At 45.2% G+C, this 17,535-nt stretch overlaps 1 protein-coding gene across 2 annotated transcripts in view; it reads right to left on the reverse strand.

Moving 5' to 3' along the window:
• PI4K2B (phosphatidylinositol 4-kinase type 2 beta) overlaps window positions 1-16,981 on the reverse strand; it is a 354,471-nt gene extending 337,490 nt beyond the window's left edge. The window contains exon 1 of one of the 2 annotated variants that reach the window (XM_069631865.1): window positions 16,570-16,981. In XM_069631865.1, coding sequence (XP_069487966.1) covers window positions 16,570-16,822 — 253 coding nt within the window. In that variant the 5' untranslated portion in view covers window positions 16,823-16,981. The remainder of the gene's footprint in view (window positions 1-16,569) is intronic. The other variant, XM_069631864.1, reaches the window with a different exon arrangement.
• Between the last annotated feature and the right edge of the window lie 554 nt (window positions 16,982-17,535).

Below are 17,535 nucleotides of genomic sequence, written 5' to 3' on the forward strand. Positions count from 1 at the left end.
AACTTGATATTGGCAAAAAAAGTATGTTTACAACAGAAAATAAGAATAGCTCCAATGAAAATGTTCTCCAAGATGGAAGCCCTTGTATCCAGAGTTTGGACCCCTTCCCCTGGATTCTTAAGTAGGATGGTCATCGTCTCTTTTACTAACTGTTACTTTGTACAGCTCCTGTATTCACAAGATTCCTGTTCTGCAAGTGTCTCTTTAACCAACATTTCTTCTTGGTTTACAAAACACTCTTTAGCATTTCTGGAAGCTTTGCATATTGCCGGGTATACTCCTGCCAGGACTCTTTACGCAAAGACAACTGCCTGGTGTACTCTCCTGCCAGGACTTGTGATTCAATTGCCCGGTGTCTTGCCCCGACTGCTCATGAGTCACAGTTTCTCTCTATCGCCAATACTGTTGTATTGCTCTTGGCATATACATTTGCGGTAAGGTCCGTTCAGGTTTTGTCCCACACTTGCATTTCATGCATCCATAGCGCATTGGGAATTGTACTTTGCATTTTCTGCATTCAAAGCATCTTCTTGTAGTTTTAACAACGTTGTTGGATCACATTCAAACGTTAGTTGGCGCAGTCACTGGAACACCCTGGGGTCCCCCCATTGGCTTTGGGTAGACTCACCAGCTTTCTCCAGTCTGGTTCATGCTAACCGTGGTGCAATGCCTTCACCCACTTTCCACACTGTAGTGTGCAGACGTCCTTCCGGCTTCCTTTGCAGCTCTGCGGTCACACGCTTGCTTCCCTTCAGGTCCTGAAATGGAATGCTGCCTCAATCTGCCCAGGACCACTCTCAAAGCTCCAAGCGTCTCCACAGCACTTCAGTCTCTCGCAGAGTGTCTCTCCTTCCGTCGTGTCAGCACTCTTTGCTCAGCCACACTGATACGCCATTTCCGCATTGGTGAGCCTCTGCATAGGTGCCACCGTCTTCTCCTGCACTGCCTCCCTCTGTAGTGGACTTGCCTTGTTCAAATGTCCCACGCACAGGTGAATTGGAAAAACTAGACTGCGTGTTGTGCTTAAAACACTTGTTCCTTTGTACAAACTCCATCGTCCTCGTCTCAGTACTTGGGCGATTCTGGGAGTTGAAGTTCATAGGTGTCATTGGACACATGGTGTTTAAATTGTTATTCTCAGCGATTTTAAATAAAGGTACCTCAGAAGCAAAAAGGTGTGTTGGAGCTTTGTGCATTTAGGTCACATGTGGGTGTTTCAACAGAATATGAAGAGGTTTCTCTACTTCTTTTACAAGGGGGGGGGAGAACATGTAGATGACATAAGGTCTTGGGTATTAATGGGTCTTCCTCATGGGAAAGGGGGGCGATACCACATTTTGTCCAATTAAGTCATGACATCTCCCCGGTAGTCGTCTCCTCCAATGTGATCCGCCCTCATAAAACAAGGATCAGGTAGCGGCTGCCATCCCCTGGCAACATTGGAGAAAGTAATCACCGGGTAAACCGTGAGGACTGCATTAGATTCATCACAGTTTCCAGTGCCATAGTGCGGATAGATCTCTGTTCCCAGGACAATAGTTTGAGTGAGGCTGCAGTGGCATTTGCCATTTCTTTGACCAACCGAGACAGTAAAGTTAGATGGTCTCCGTTTACCTTGATCCCAAGGGCTTGGGTGATGTATCCCATCCTGGCGATACATCCCTCAGAGTTGGGAGCGTTACTTAGGGCGTGGCTCAGCGGGGAAGGAGCAGGTATGGCTCACAGCAGGCAGGACGTATACGATTTAACAACTCCCCAGTTGATGGCAGCTATGTATAGCATATAAAGTAGGTTCTGGAATAAGTGGCATACTGGGCGAAGGAGAAATCTGGGTCAAAAGCAAAGGTGAAATTATTACTAATCACACTAAGGTTGGTGGACAGGAAGTATGCTGTTCCCCATGAAGAGTAGACCCCAGCTGACATACCATACAAGGCCAGTTGCCCGAGCCGAGAGACTGAGGGAGTCTGGCTTCTTGAGCACATGGCCCGTAAATCCTAATTGGGAGAATGCATCATTGCAGGGTCAATTGCCAGGGTACAGAGTAATCGGCTTGAGGTCCAAGCAAAGATCACCCCATTGGAAGGTCCCGGGGGCTATGGGTAACTTATAGAATAAGTCAGGAGGTAGGTTGGCACATACCCAACAGTCAGTGATGTTGAAGGTGCAGGAAGGTGTTCTCCCTGAACTCCAGGATGAGACTGAAGTAAACCAATTAACTGGTAACAGTCACAAACACTGACATAATGGACACCCGAAGCTTGCATTGGAGTTCCAGAGCGCCTGGCCAATGCCATGCCCCCCCTCCTACATCAAGGTCGATGAATAAGGGTCAGTTAACAGGGTGTCTGCAGTGTGCAGCATGCCCACAGCTAGGAGCTCGGCAGTCCAAATGTTCTTAGGACGGCAACTCCGTAGGTGAGTAAAAGTTCCAAAGTTATCAGAGATTGCTACGGTACTGAGCTCAAGTCAAACGTACTCATTTCCTGGTTGTGTTCTCCTTGCTAAAAGTGCAAACTAAAAATATCTGCAGTACCGGAGCCACAGGCTACATCAGGACAGAGGATGACCAAAAAGCAACTGCAACATGGACCAAAACCAGCAGGCACTGGCATATCTGTGGTAGCAGCTTTCAACTTTTGCCAGTGTACCACCACATCCATTTTTATTTTTGGAGGTGGAGGGGCAGATCCAGGGGTGTGTGGGCTGACCTGTTGCCACACAGGCTTGGATCAATGGCACTGTGTTGCGAGATCCGTGCATTGCGAGCAGCGGCCTCCCGTTTCAGGTGTCGCTGGTACAGGACCTGCAGCAGTGGAAGGGACTGGCACGATAGACAAAGGTACACTGGCCGAGGTGGGGCCTGTACCAGGCCGGGGAATATCAGGCAAAACAGAGGTGGTGTCCCAGGGGGCAGTGGGTGTGCGGAAACCTTGCAGGTGCAGTGTGGGATTGGATGGTCAGTAGGATCCGATAGGGTCCGCGCCACTGATGCTGGGGTGCTGGCATCCACCGATTAACTTTTAACAGGCTCCAGTTCCCGGGCTGTAGAGGATAACCGCGTTCAGTAGCTGGTTCATGTAGGGCAGCTCGGTCCACAGTATGGCAAGAGCAAACAGTTTCAATCAACAGGCGACAGTACTCTAGCATCAGGTCATCCTCTATTGCAAGTTCAGGAGATGTGGAGCTGCAGAGGGAGCAGTTCCTACCCTGATTGGCACGCCAAGAGCATCTCTAGGGGCAAAGCCTGGGGCCATTTCAACCAGGTTTCTTGACATTCTATAGACAAGCCAAGTTTTAGATCGCTGTTGCAGCGATCTAAATGAGCGCTTGAGTGGAGTGGTAAGTACAATAAACTGCTGGCCTATTCCTAGTGCTTTGCACACTTCCTTAATGAGCTGTGCAGTAAAGTAGGTGCCTCGTTCACTGTCCGACCTGGGGCAGCCTCGGGAAATGAATTCTGCCACAAACTTCATGGCCACAGTGAACGCCTGCCCTCCTACACAGGTAGGCTGCCACCCGCCCAAAGAACAATGAGGGAGTAAGAGAACTACATGCAAGTGGGGAACTGCGTAAAATATATCTGCATGTTCAATAAGGGACCCTCCAATACCGGAGGTGCGGACAGCTTTTTTGGGCACTGCTCCCCCAACATTGTGAGTCAAACATACAGTGCACCTTTTGCAGTAATCTTGAGCCGAGCCGTCAGAACAATATTCATGAGATTTATTTATTCTACACCAGCTTCTGAATTTAATCGGTTGGTGGACAGCAGACAATTAAAGATATAGCGCTCGCTGATCCTGCATCACCCTTTACGCGATACACACACGACATTCGGGTAAGAATGGCGTCTAGATTGGAAACAATACAGTCTTTATATAATAGAGCGATTCTGAAACACGCATTTCTTATCCCATAGTGCCATCACAGACAGTGTGGTCTGTGTATAACATTGAAGACTACATGAAGGTAACGGGAACGGTATTACTTTTTTCCCCACTTATGCAGATTAGCGAAACACACAATCTAGTTATTGATTGAATATCAATTGGTTATTTTCTTACTGGCAACGTTGTGACATATGGAACTCTTGGTATGTGTTTAAAATGTCTATTCCTTTATTTGCATTGAATAATTCTTTTTAACATTTCTACTTGCTGCATGCATGTTAAATAACTCAACACCTAGGTTCGCCCTGATGAAGGAGCACCGTCTCCAAAATGCATTGATACATGAACCCATGATTGATTTAAACACGATATGCTGACCTCTGTTCAAATAAGGAACTATTACGACTCTGATTTGTTCACTACGTACGAAATTGCTGTTAATACTGATTGATATCAGTTGAAAGATTTATAACGGAATACTATGTAAACCTGAGGGGGACAATTAGAGAGCGACTGACTAGCTAGGAATTCTTATCCAGCTTTTTGCATTAACGTGTATGGAATTGTAGCAGGATTGGGCACAATGGGAAAGGCTCGCAACACAGCAGCGTTCAGATCCAGAATTAACTTTTACGGGCTTCTTTGTGGACAAAATCGGGTTTGTTACACTGGCTACGTGTTTTGTACATTAATCCTTTGGTCTTGAAGGGACTATTACAGGCCCGATTCCTTCTTCGGCCTGCCTAGAAATGGGGTACTGTGGTACACGTGGCAGGGGTTTGGCTGGGTAAGGATGATCTAGACTGGCGCAGTATTAAGCATGTAGCCATATTCATTGACATGCATACACCGTAATTTTGTAGTGATCTGGTCAAACATTCCCCCACACGTCAAGGGAGTGCTGGCTCAGTCTCCCAGGTCTAAATGGATGGATTCTAGTGTAGGGGCTGAGGTTTGCTCACCCACCAATTAAGACTAGGTCTGTATGGCCTCCTCAGCTGCCAGTCCTGGCATGTGCACGAGGTGTGATGTCAAACCACCACTACAAGGATACTGGGGTTGTGTTGCTTTCTGGTGCAGAACCTTGTGCTTGCTTTACTTAATAGGCAGGGGGGGGGGTCTGTCCCGGTCTGCAGAGTAGCTCTTCAGCCGTGGGTGGATTTAAGGGGCTCTCAGGTACTCCGCCGCTCCCTGCTCCCTTCTGTGCAGCTCCATTGTGCCCCCACTTCGCGGTCAGCGGTCCAAGAGAATGGGGATCATGTCCACTGACGTAAAATTATTGTGAGACCCTCTGTGCGTGCTCCTGGATGCAGGGTCTCAGCGTCTCCCGTGACATTATCGCCTGCCGCAGGGAGAGCTTCGGTTTAAGTGGGTGTCAGTAGGGGGAGGATCGGGCTGCATTCCCCATGCGCCGCACCAACACACACCTAATGAAATGCCTCGCTCAGCATGGCACGTGTGGTGTACTTGATGGGCTTAATTTTGCCTCTGGCGGTCTTGGGGGTGCCCCGTGGCTACATTCACTGGGTGCTTTGGTACAGGACTCTCCCTCATGGCATGCCGGCCGGGTGCCGCTGTGTCTTCTCCAGTTTATGCTCGGCGGTGGGGGGGCAGGTCATTCATTCACGCCTCCACATTTCTCCCCACGTTGGCTTATTTCCTGCACAGTCTCGGGGGGGGGGGGGGGGGATCCGTCGTCTGTGTAGGACTGCTGTTGGAGTTCCCTCCAGGCCGCCTTAGTGGAGGCAGTTGCTGGCTTCTCCTACACCAGGGCTCCGAAGCGTCGGCGCCTGGTCGCCATCGGGTGCTGCCGGGTGTGCGGCTGCCGCAGTCCGCCGCCTCATTCGTCTTTATGGGGCTGAGATAGCTGACCCCACTTCACCCACCTGATTGTGTGCTGCAGGCTTTCACATTGCTCCTTTACAAAGAATCGGGCATTATTTCTGCTGTTTTTCGCACCAGTGTTGAGGCTCGGGCAAGGAGCTCTCAGGTCACCATGCTGCTCGCCTCGACACCTCTTGATACACTTTTAAAGTGAGAGCAAAGTTTTTGGTAAAATAGATTACGCAGCAGCAATAGATGCTTTTGCCAAAGCATCATCTAGGAGAATGCCCTTCATTTAGACAACAAACAAACCCAGGAGATAGTAAATGAATTCCTGTTTATAAAGTCAAAAATTGTTGAAGGCTTCCAGGTAGTAGGGATCTACTAGCACTTATGGTGGCAGCGCAAATCCATCCCAATATTTAGAAAGTATTTTGCTGTGAATAAGATCACGAGCAATGCCTCACCTTTACGGATGCTTTTTGGGATCTGGAAATAGTATGGTGAAGGGCACATTCTGGATTATAGGACACACATGGTTTGAAATTGATGGGAGCTATTTAGCCTAAGAGAATATGGTTAGTTTGAAACCAAGAGCTAATGCTGGCTCCTCAGGCCAACTGGTGCATCCCAACAATGCATATGTGACATTGGTCCTCATTGTCAGTTGGGCGGCATCCTATCAGTAATTCAGCCGGGATACCGCCCGCCGTTAATAGCGCTACCGCAACTCGGTCTGGCGCAATTTGCGCGGGGGGGGGGGGTTAAATCCCCATTCCCCATTGGCTTGGGGTGCGCCATTACTGATGGCGGTAATTGTACCAGCTGTAATTGCGCCAAAAACGGCCTGAAAATGGTCATTTGAGGTAAAATTGCAATTTTCCGCCCAACTCATGATTTGGCCAGCACTTCAATGTGGCAGTAAAACCATTACCGCCGCATCTAGGGGCTCAGGCAAAACTTGTGATGAGGCCCATTAACTTTATTTTAGAATGTTAAAGAAGAATTAGGACACATGTAATGCACATTGAAACACCATGGATCATACATAATGGGCAAAACGTTAAAGTAGTGTCTCCTAGCTCGCCTGCAGTAGCTCCTGCCTACAGGGTGATGCCTGCCACCCAGGAGCTGGTTTATGCTCCTGCACACGCCAAGATCTTACCAGCTAATATGCTGTATTGGAAAAGACCACAGCTACATTCTGAAAGTGGTTCAACAGTGTGGGAAATTTTTAAAAGAGATGGATTCGCTTTAAGTAAACAAAAATAGACAGCGTTTGTCTACAGTTTTTTGAAGAAATACTGTAAGATTAAGATTTGAAGCATTGCGAATGGGCATGTTTTATCACTGCATTGTATACTAGCAAAAGTACCCGATCTCTGAAGGGGTTCTGTAGACAAACATGAGACCACTCCAATTGTTGAAAAATCAATGATCCGGTAGGTCGCTGTTCCGATTTGCTTAATGTGCTTTGCACCCTGAAATAAACAGCACTGAGAATGGGTGAACGTGGCTGGCTGACATACCCCGAAGCAGACGTTGAGGGAGGCGAGTTTGTGTGCTGCTGCATACTGGGACCTTCTGTGCTCTCTCCCCACCTGTCGCCTCACCCTGGCGTGGTGCAGCTCATTGCGGTCCAAATATCTCCAAAACCGTGCAGCCTTTGTTACTCGTGTTGGGACCGGTCCTTCTACGACCACATTGATGTTTCGCTGATTTCAAGCAACCGTCTCATATGTGAAGGTGCTGAAAACCTGGGGAAGGGGTGGGGTGTCCAAATGTCATGTAGCCAGTAACATCTGGAGGATCCCAACAGGTAACTATAAAATTTGGTGAAGATTGTTTAAACGGTGTGGAATTGTATAAGGAACAAAGCTTCGCCAGGCCCACAAACACATTTTGACTTTTATTAATATAGATGAAGCATGTGGTTCTTCAGCGGTGGGAGGGTTCATTCACAGCAGCGGTAATGGAAATGTCATGGTAGTATAGACATAATTACATCCTCCAACTGTTTTTATACTAAACATTTTAAACAAAAAAAACAAACATGGAGTCTAAGCCCATAAACTGGCATTTCCAGGGTACAGTTAATTTACTCAAATACGTAAAAAACCTTTGCAAGGGTCTCGAATATAGTATATCCCAAAGTAGCTGGATTCTTCAACCATCTGTGAATGCGTTTTGGTATGCGGGGAATCGACTAGGTCAGTGTTCTTAAACATGGCACAACAGGCTTGTGGGAAGTACTGTGCATTCAGCCAACACCAGATATATGCAGCATAAATACGCAGCATAAACCCAAACTGGACGTTAATTCCTGTGGTTCCAGTAGAAGCTTACTTGATTTATAGGTGCGATTTCTAACAAAACCTTTCACAATTGCATCTTGTACTTGAATGTACCAAAACAAATGCAATAGAATTAATTATTCAAATTTCACAACAGTTTTAATAATATTGCCATTTAAGATTCTATACCCGAATATCCTTGTATTTAAAACATTATAATCATGAACAGCACTTCAGTAGTGCAAGTTGATTTTTTGTAAAAGTGCAATGTTTCAATATTTACATATTCTACAAGTGCGGGTCAGTTCAGGCAATGTTACACCTAAAACTTGTATGTGGGAAAAATGTCAAGACGAAAATTGTTGATGTCATTCCGAGTTAGGAAATTTAGAAAAGTTATAAATGAAGGGGTTTTTCAAACCTACTCATTGTATCGCATAATTTATACAGCAAAGCTTTACATTGCAAGGTGCGCCAATCTAGCAAGCAGAGGTTTTTTAATTTCCTTGGGACGCTTATACAAAATGGCAAATAAGAATTAAGCAACAGCAGTAGTTCTCTTGAAAGATTGAACCACAGAACTCATATCATCTGTAGAATCATGATAATGCAGAATCACAAAACAGGAGTACTGTGGAGGATTTTTTGTTCTAATGAGATACATCATTTGCCAATGAACAGTAAATTTCAGTGATCGGAGACTAAACTCATATCGAATAGTAAATAGCAAATAAGAATTGTGTTCCCTAGTTTTAGAACCCGTCTCCACAACAAGCCTAGTTTGAACCACAGGATTTCAAGTCAAATTAACCAGATCAGGACGATGGGTTATGCAAGTAACTAACTTACCCTTATAACATTTTAAAAGTGGGATCAAAGAAATTCTCCCACATTTATAAATAATTAATTTTGCGTGGGATGCCAAAAAAATGAAAATGTTTGCTTTTAAATATGCTATATATTTTTTTACCTTGGATGTTCTATAATGTATACGAAAACCAAGGTAGGTCAAATGATTTACCTCTTTATAGAGAGACATGACGAAAACCCGTACAAAGACAAATCATTCAAAAAGGTCAAAATACTGCACAAGCTTGCAAGGGAAAACCAGGTTTATTATATGCAAAGGTCTCAGACAGTCATGTAGAACCGAACTGACAGCTCTACGCGCCCCAAGCAGTTACAGGTTATATAGTACAAAAAACGTGCATTATCATACATATAGGTTACGTCATCCCACCACCCTCATTGGCTTCCAACCATATAACATGCAAATACCAGCCCTATGGTGCCTTGACCTATTGGCAACACCTTATCCAAGCCCATTGCCATTTGAATCCGAGTACATGATAGGCTAACAGATATATCGTTACAGTAACCGTCACGCGATGTGCACCCCTCCGACCCAGGAATGCTCAAAGTAAGACTGGCGAGGCCAACCATACCAGTCGCCTCAGCACACACAAGCTGCACCCCGACCTTGTACTAAATGTACTGGCATCTCCTCTTATCCCAAAATCATGATGCATTCAAGACACGCCCCCGCCCTTATCTCCTTCAGACCCTAGGTGCCCAGTAATGACGTGACCAGGGCCCCACTCTTCTGAATTTCAGGGATTTATTTGCTTTGGTTATTCATCTACTTGTTATTCAAATGGGATGAGGGCAGTAGTGCTTTAAATCTTCACCTGGTGGGTTAGTATCACAAAACCTTGGGCCCTGTTCTCATGAATGTGTCCTTCAAAGGGTGCATCCCTACTGTGATGAATCCAATTGAGCCATCACGGACTCCACGGTGGTGACCTACTTTCATGTGGATTCATGAGGAAAGATCAACGGGAGGAGACAACTACTGGAGAGATGTCATGACTTCTTTGGAGGAGTTAACAGTGTCTGCCCTCCTCCCCCATGAGGAAGAACCTCCAATAGACTTCTTGATGGCATATTGCCACTCTAGCCAGGCACCCACCTTTTACTCAAATACCTTTTCTTGCTGTGCCTTTTTGTGAAAATCATAAGAGAAAACATCCAGGAGCTAAAAGCCCAAAGGAAGTTATGGACTTATAACCACTCAGATACTGAGACAACAACAAGAGAGTAACAAACAGGAGCTCAAAGTGTAACATGCAGACTGATTGTTTTTCCCAAACCTGCAAAGAGCGGGACATTTAAAATTGGCAACCGTGCTTGGGAGAAGGGAGGAGCAGTGAGCAGCACAGAGGGAGACGCTGCTATCCACGATGGGGCACCTGAACATGCAGCACACTGACCAAGCAGAGAAGGCCATTGGGATAGGAAAAGGAACACTGCTTGTGAGCAGGAAGGACAGTGAAGCATCTGGGGGCACTGCAGGAACTCCTGAAGGTTTAGTCGCTCAGCAAGGCAGCAGGTTCCTTCCCGGGCCGAGGAGAGCTAGCATGTGACAGCAGAGCTGTGCCATGTGCTGAGGGAGCGTCCGCACACTCCAACCTGGAAGGCGGAAGAAGCCATAAACGCAGGCAGGCAAAAACGGTAGGAAAAGCTGGTGATTCTTCCCAAAGCAACTGGGGACCCCAGGGCATTCCGAAAGCCGCACCACAAAGTGACTTATTGGTACAAAGTTGCTAACGCAAAAAACATACAAAAGCAGAGTTTATTTGAATGCAGTCAAGGCAAAGTACAAAGACAAGTTTCAATGAGAAGAATGTTTGAATGCTGACAAAACAAAGTATAAAAGGTAAATCCCAAGGAAACATGAAATTCCAATGTGGGGGAGAAGTTTGGGTAAGTACATTTAAGAGAACTTTAAAATGCAAAAGTCCTGGAGGAGAGTATACCAGGCAGTGGAAAATGTGTAAAGATTCTGGCAGGGGAGTATACCCGGTGATCTGCATCACAGAAAGTGTCATAGAGCTTTTTACCCCAACAAGCTGTGAGCTGTCTTGTAACCACTGCGCCCCGATAACTTTGGGTCTGGCGCGCAATATAAATCAACAAATATAGATAAACAAAACAAACTTAACAGAACTCATTTCATGAGCAAGAACTTTGTGCGTCCAATGAAGACACCAAGGAACCGTCAGCTGATTTTGCCATCCTGTTTGAGGATCCAGGGTAAGGGGACCATCCTCTGCATCCAAGGGTATCTACCTGGGAGAACATGTTCGTTAGAGTCATCCTAACACTTTCATTTTCGCGAACATGAAGGCAAAAACATTTCCTTGCACCTTTCGTGGTTTGTAAGTGTGAGGGTCATGATTGGTTGTTTTGGACAAAAGGACGGCTTTTTGGTTACCGACATCCTGACGCAGACACATCCTTAGTTTTAGTTTCTAGGTTGGAAAGTTCCTCTTTGGAATAAGGCTACAAGTGTTTTCCACCCAGAGTTATTTAATAAAAATGTCTGATTAAGAACACAACATCCTTGTGGCAGTCTCATTTTTGACCCCTCACACTACCTATCCTCCACAATCCAACATTCCATTCCCAACGCTTTCGAGCTTTGCAGCTGGATATGGTGCACGTTTTATCTGTGTCCTACAAATGCCTCTGACCTCTGCTTCTCTCTTGTGGGATGGAAAGGGGATTTGTCTTAGGACCGAGCTAAATAGAGCCTCAGCTCCACATCAGGGCCTTCTTTTTTCTGTTCATTGTGTGCTAGGCCTTCCAATATGGCGGCACTCTTGCCATGTCAACCCGCTGACCTCGCTTTTACTACAATACCTTTCCGACTCACCCTCCACCTACTTTAGCTCCTTTCTCGCACCACACTGCCCCATCTAGAACATTAATATATTTGTTGCTCATTCTGTATTGCTATATGGAAGCATCAATTAGGTGTTAAAATTAAACTACAAGTGATGCATGCGCCTGCTGCCGCACAAATATCCACCTGCTCACACTTTGACCATTAGTAGGTTTTTTTCTCAGCTTAAAAAGTTTTGCCTGCCTGGTGGTACCCTGTACGTGCACCCCAACCTCTTGAAGCCCAGTGTTATCAAATTGTCAGACAAAACTTTTGTATTGTTAATACTATTGGAGAGAACCAATACGTTATATTTCCCAACATTAACTGTACGTTTATTGTCTCGTATGTATATATGTAGCGCATCTAAAAATGCTACAGCACTATACGAGTCTGATACATCATAACTAGGTCATCAGCGTATGCTGGATTATAAATTACAGCTGAACCTATTCTTGGGGGGTAAACAGCCTACACCTTTTCAAAACATTCTAGATAGGGCGAGAGCACATGTTAGAAGCTTCCATTTTTTGTTTTGAGTGTTTCTATCCCTCCATGCCTCTTGCAGACCATCCTGTTCCAGCAGAGCTATGACGTTCTGGATGCCAACAAAAGCCTGGTGTTTGAAGGGCGATTGCTGTCTAGCTTCGGGTTTAATAGTAGGTGAAAGTCTCACCCTGATAAATGTGCTTCGCTTCACGTAGCATGCACACCCCTTTAAAAGATAAGCAGGGAAAGCTACGTTTGACTTTGATCAATCAAATGCTGAACAAACTTTTTGTTGGTAGATGGAAACATTGACAAGTACAGACCTATCACCTGTGCTGTTAAGTGGTAAAACTGGACATTCTTTGCAACTTATATATCCAACGGCCAAACTCAAAGGAGAATGCATAATTAAACATCAACTATACCTTAGTTTCTATGCCAGAGGACCCAAGAAGTCAGTCTACTAGAGTAAGGAAACATACACTCTACAATCAAATATATGGACAGCCTTTGTCTCTAGTCAAGTTTTCCACAACTTTCATATTGGAGGAATACCAACTTCAAGTTCCCCATTCCACTGAGCCTTTCAAGTTATGGCCAAAAAGACTGATGACAACCCCCAAACCTCTGATTTGGTTTCTTATTACAACTGGAGTACTACACTTCTGTCAAGCCCTGCGGACCCCACTTGACAATACAGAACCAATGTAAATCATTTTGGGCAAGCCAAAGAGGAATCAAACCTTGGCAGTACACACAAACGGCAAGGCTTTCCCGACTGGTGACCACTGGAGCGATTCCTGTGTTGTGTAGGGTAAAGTAAATGATCATTAAGGACTAGTAGAACAGCAATAGTCCATGGGGACCATTGTCACAAGTTCTGCACCAACCTCTCCTCATTAGAGTTACACTTGTTTGCACCTCAAGCGAGCCCCACCCTGCAAAGTCAGGTGTGAATCATATGCATAATACTGAGCCAATACCTAGTGTAAATACACCGCTGTTTATTGGTATGTTAAAGACAAAAAAAAATGCACAAGAAGTGTCACAATCAAGACGCACAATTGGGCATGGTTCAGAGAAAAATCATGCTGTGGCAATAGTTGAGGACTCTAGCGAAAATTGTAATTTAAGAGGGTGCCACACCACATTCTGGGCTCTGGTCAGTCACCACCTGAAGTCAATCCTGCGTCTCTCCCTGACAACCATCTACTTTCCCAACTTTAACCATTAATCGTTATTCATTCACATTCGCTTTTTTTAGATCTGTACAGCCTTGTTTAGGCTCACATTTAACACCACAAGACCTGGAACCCAAGGTGATGCAAGCTTAAAAGCAAGGAGTACAAAGTAGGGTAAAGAAAAGCAATACGAGCTTAAAAATCAGGACTAATATGCAGTCCTAAAAAGCATGCATGTTACTCTCACCTGTTCTTTACCGTTAACATGTATCAAATTATATGTGCAGTTCAAAGTACTGTTTTAGATCCTAAACAAGCAGTGATGCCAACGGAGCAAGTAAGTCAATCAAAATTATTTTATTTCGGATATAAATGTATCCATAAAAGCAATAGCAGCCAGAGCACATGCAAACAATAAATATTAAAAATACATTGTTTTCTTTATAACAAACCGACAAGAGCATACAACCAACAGAACACCCGACAATCACTGGATAAGAGTACACAATTTGCAGCTAATTCCTTAGTAAGAAAAACAAAAATGTCATCATAATTATGTACATTTATCAATGTTTCCACCCAAATCATACCACCAATCTAACTTGCTCTAGAGGAATCGAGTGCCAGACAAGACTAAAGCGGCTAATATGCAATAATTCAGGACCATACATCAACAAAAGTCAAATTGCATATCAAACATCACTTCCAGTGAGACACTTAAGTGTTCTGTTGAAGTGCATACATGATACCACTTATGCGCGCATATATGAGAGACTAGTGTTCTACAAAAGTGCGTGCATAATACCACCAATAGTCATTTGTAAGAAAGTCTTAAAACATGTAGAAAAATGCTAATAAATCATGACTCATCTATAAATAGATGAGTGAGGTGATACCTACTCCCCTATAGCTGCAATTAGTGTTCAACTTGCCACACTTCCAGTATGACTATCTGCAGCCCAATTCCACGGATCCAACATCAAATAGTAGCATCACCCCTTAATCTACTTTCTCAGATCTTCCAGGATCTATGTATCTAAAGTGACAACACCCAAGTTATAAGGGGAGACCCAACATTTAACAGAATATAGAGTGCTGGACGATATCCTTTGCTTTAAACACGGGAACCAGTAGCCGCCTTATCATGAGCGTTTAAAAAAAAAATAATAATGTGCCATGGCCTACACATGGGACATCTTGTCTCAACTTTCTGCCTAGTTCTTACAGACAAAATTACACTTAATAGTAGGCAGTTAAATTGAGCTCTAGTTATGGGGCTCTTTCACGTTTTAAAATCTCTACAAACCAGATAGTCTCTAGTGGGAAAAAATGAAAGCCCCCATTTGCAGGTTTCCCAATTTCATGGGCTTAAGCTTATTTTTGAGACTGCAACTTTCCAAGGAGTTGTCAACGAATATAAACGGGCAATTGCATTACTTCTATTTAGCATATTTTGTGTGTGTGTGTACCATTTGATGTTCTCTGCCCCATTACTAAGTACATTTGTTACGATACTTTGAGTGAGCGAGGCATTAGGATTTGACCAAATCCCAATTCACCATAAGATGAGCTCTAAATCGTATTTATAAAAGGTTATACCCACTTCATTACGTGTCGCAAAGTTGGGGGGCAGAACTAGGGAGGGCCAACAAATTCTTCTGGAAACAATTTTCTTCTATCTGTATGGCCAAATGGTCTGAAAAACCCCAGATCGCGGCACCGTCATTTCCCGTCCTAAGGGTACATGCAGTGTAGATGGTCTTTATTATGTTTACATCACAAGCAGAACCAATTATGTTATTTATTAAAAAGTTAATAAACCTGACTCTTGAGTCCTTATTGCTAGCTTAATGCCCCTATCCAGAAGACAAACTGCCCCTTCTGTTGTGATCTCCCTAGTCTGACGCTGGTGTATCGACTAACCGGGGAAGAAGGGAAAAAGGGGAAAATAAATAGCACTCACCCTAGCCTGGCTCACTACTTTCCTATGCTACAAAGACTGCACACTGGGGTCAGTCAACCATTGATTTTAATAGTGTTGCTGGCCTTTCGTGTGTCTTATCCTAAAATACAATGGAGGCAGAACTCTAATACCCTGGGGACTTTAACTGTATTGACCCTTTATTATGTTTAGTCATGCATGGGACAGATGGGATTTAGAGTAATTGGAAAAATGAAATGAATTGAGAGGATTTGATTTGTTTGTAATAAACTATGTTACAATAAAAAAAACAATTATGTTAAGCAGCTGTTGCTCGATAAAGCAAAACATACCTCCTATAGACGGTTTCATACAAGGCACTTGCTTTGCAATATGGGCCTCTGCTGTGAATAATTTGGAAACACGTGTTCCCAGACAATTAAAGTAAACCCTAGGAATGGGGTGGAGAATTGCACCACACCGTGGGGAATTTGATCTTCCTGTAGCAAGTAACTATACTAACCCGTATTATTTGTATCATGAGCGGTTTTTTTCCTAGTACGGGAAAATATTAGTGCTGTATGCTCGTCCGAGTTGCATAGACATGCACACTAGCCCAGCAGTTAAGGGGTTAAGCTGTTAACTGGGATCTAAAGTTTGCAATACGTGTCCAAAAGCAAACAGTTACGAATATTAACAAATACAATCCGAATAAGTTGTCTTGGGGGTGCTGGACTTCACAAAGTCACACTTAAAATAGAACACCATCCGATCCTCTTCTTCTGTTGCCTACCTGGTGTAGGGAACCAATTACTCTTTCCCAAAAATAGCGGGGCGTAAGGAGCCCTGTCCACTTGCTTGTATCCTCATCTTGTGCTCAGTCACGAACGAGTATCTTGCATGTCAAGTGACGTGTGCTGAAATATGCAGCTGGGGGTGGTTCGCGGCCCAGGTATGCGAGGGCCGGCGAACAAACACAGGTACACTCGAGGCGGAAGGGCAGCACAGGTACATACGCGGGGGAGGGGTATCTGAGGGATACAAGAAGCGAGCATTCCACCGTAAACACGGGGCCGCACAAGTACAGTAAGGGGCGGGTAAAGTGAATACATCGCTATTGCGGTATGTAGTGAAAGTACAGCGGCAATGGACACAAAGTCCAAGTACGCTGAAAGGTAGCTACGTGGCGTTCCGAGCACAGGAGAAATTGCTGGGGCGTCGCAATACCACAACAGACGCTCACCTGCCGGATGCTCTCGGTCAGAGCTCGAGCTATAGCGGGCCCGACGTGTGCTACGCGCGGGGGTAGGCGAAGACTCCTCTGCCTGCAGTAGTGGCTCTTCCTCCCCGACTCCGTCCTCATAGCGGTGGACTCCGTTAAGCTGCCGTACAGCGCCCCCAGGCACCGGTGCACGGTCCCCAGGGAGAGACTGTCCTGGCTCGGCCGTGAGCAACACTTGCGCCTCACGCACTCCATCTGTTCCCTGTTCTGCCATCCACCCGCTAGAGCGGTCAGTGTCGGAGCTCTGCCGCCGCCATACCCGCCTGAACGATGAAAGCAAAGCACTCGCGCAACCTGTCCGAAGAGCAACTTCACGAGCAAGTGAGCGCGCGCCTAGCTGCCGCTGGCTGTCACTGTGTGCGCGCCTCCCCTCTTGCTTCTTCTCACAATAGATGCCGGTAATGTAGGCGGAGCCACATCTTAGTGGAGGCCATGTTAGGTTCAGGCATTACGTCACTGTTCTCAATCGCCACGCTTATCGTTAAAAAATACATCGTTGTAGCGCCGGGCTTGCTTTTACGACGACGGTTTCTCTGTATCAATGTGAAGAGTTGCAGCTTGCTGTTTCAATGATACTCATACTATTGATGAGTTACTCCACTTTTTCATTGGGCATCTGGTGTGTCTCTCGTAAAGTTCCATAAGGTTGGAAGGTGTGAGGTTCTCCCGTTTTTCTAGCTTACGTAAGAAGAGAGCGTTTGCTTTTAGCTGTGGTCGAAGTGTACAAAAAAAGTAGTGGAACGATGTTCCTCTGCCGTGCCCCCTTTTCTGCCCTCTCCTTTTCCTGCCCCTTTTACTCCCCCTTACACAGTCATCCTCCCACCAATTCAATCCCCCTACCTGGGTCCTTCCTTTCCTGCCCTCCACCCTGGATAGTGTCACACGGCGCGACAGCAACCTTCTGCCGTCGCGCGTGTGTTTAAATGA

Source organism: Ambystoma mexicanum, chromosome 6q (assembly GCF_040938575.1).
Source record: "Ambystoma mexicanum isolate Mex_15411 chromosome 6q, UKY_AmexF1_1, whole genome shotgun sequence".
NCBI classification, from domain to species: domain Eukaryota; kingdom Metazoa; phylum Chordata; class Amphibia; order Caudata; family Ambystomatidae; genus Ambystoma; species Ambystoma mexicanum.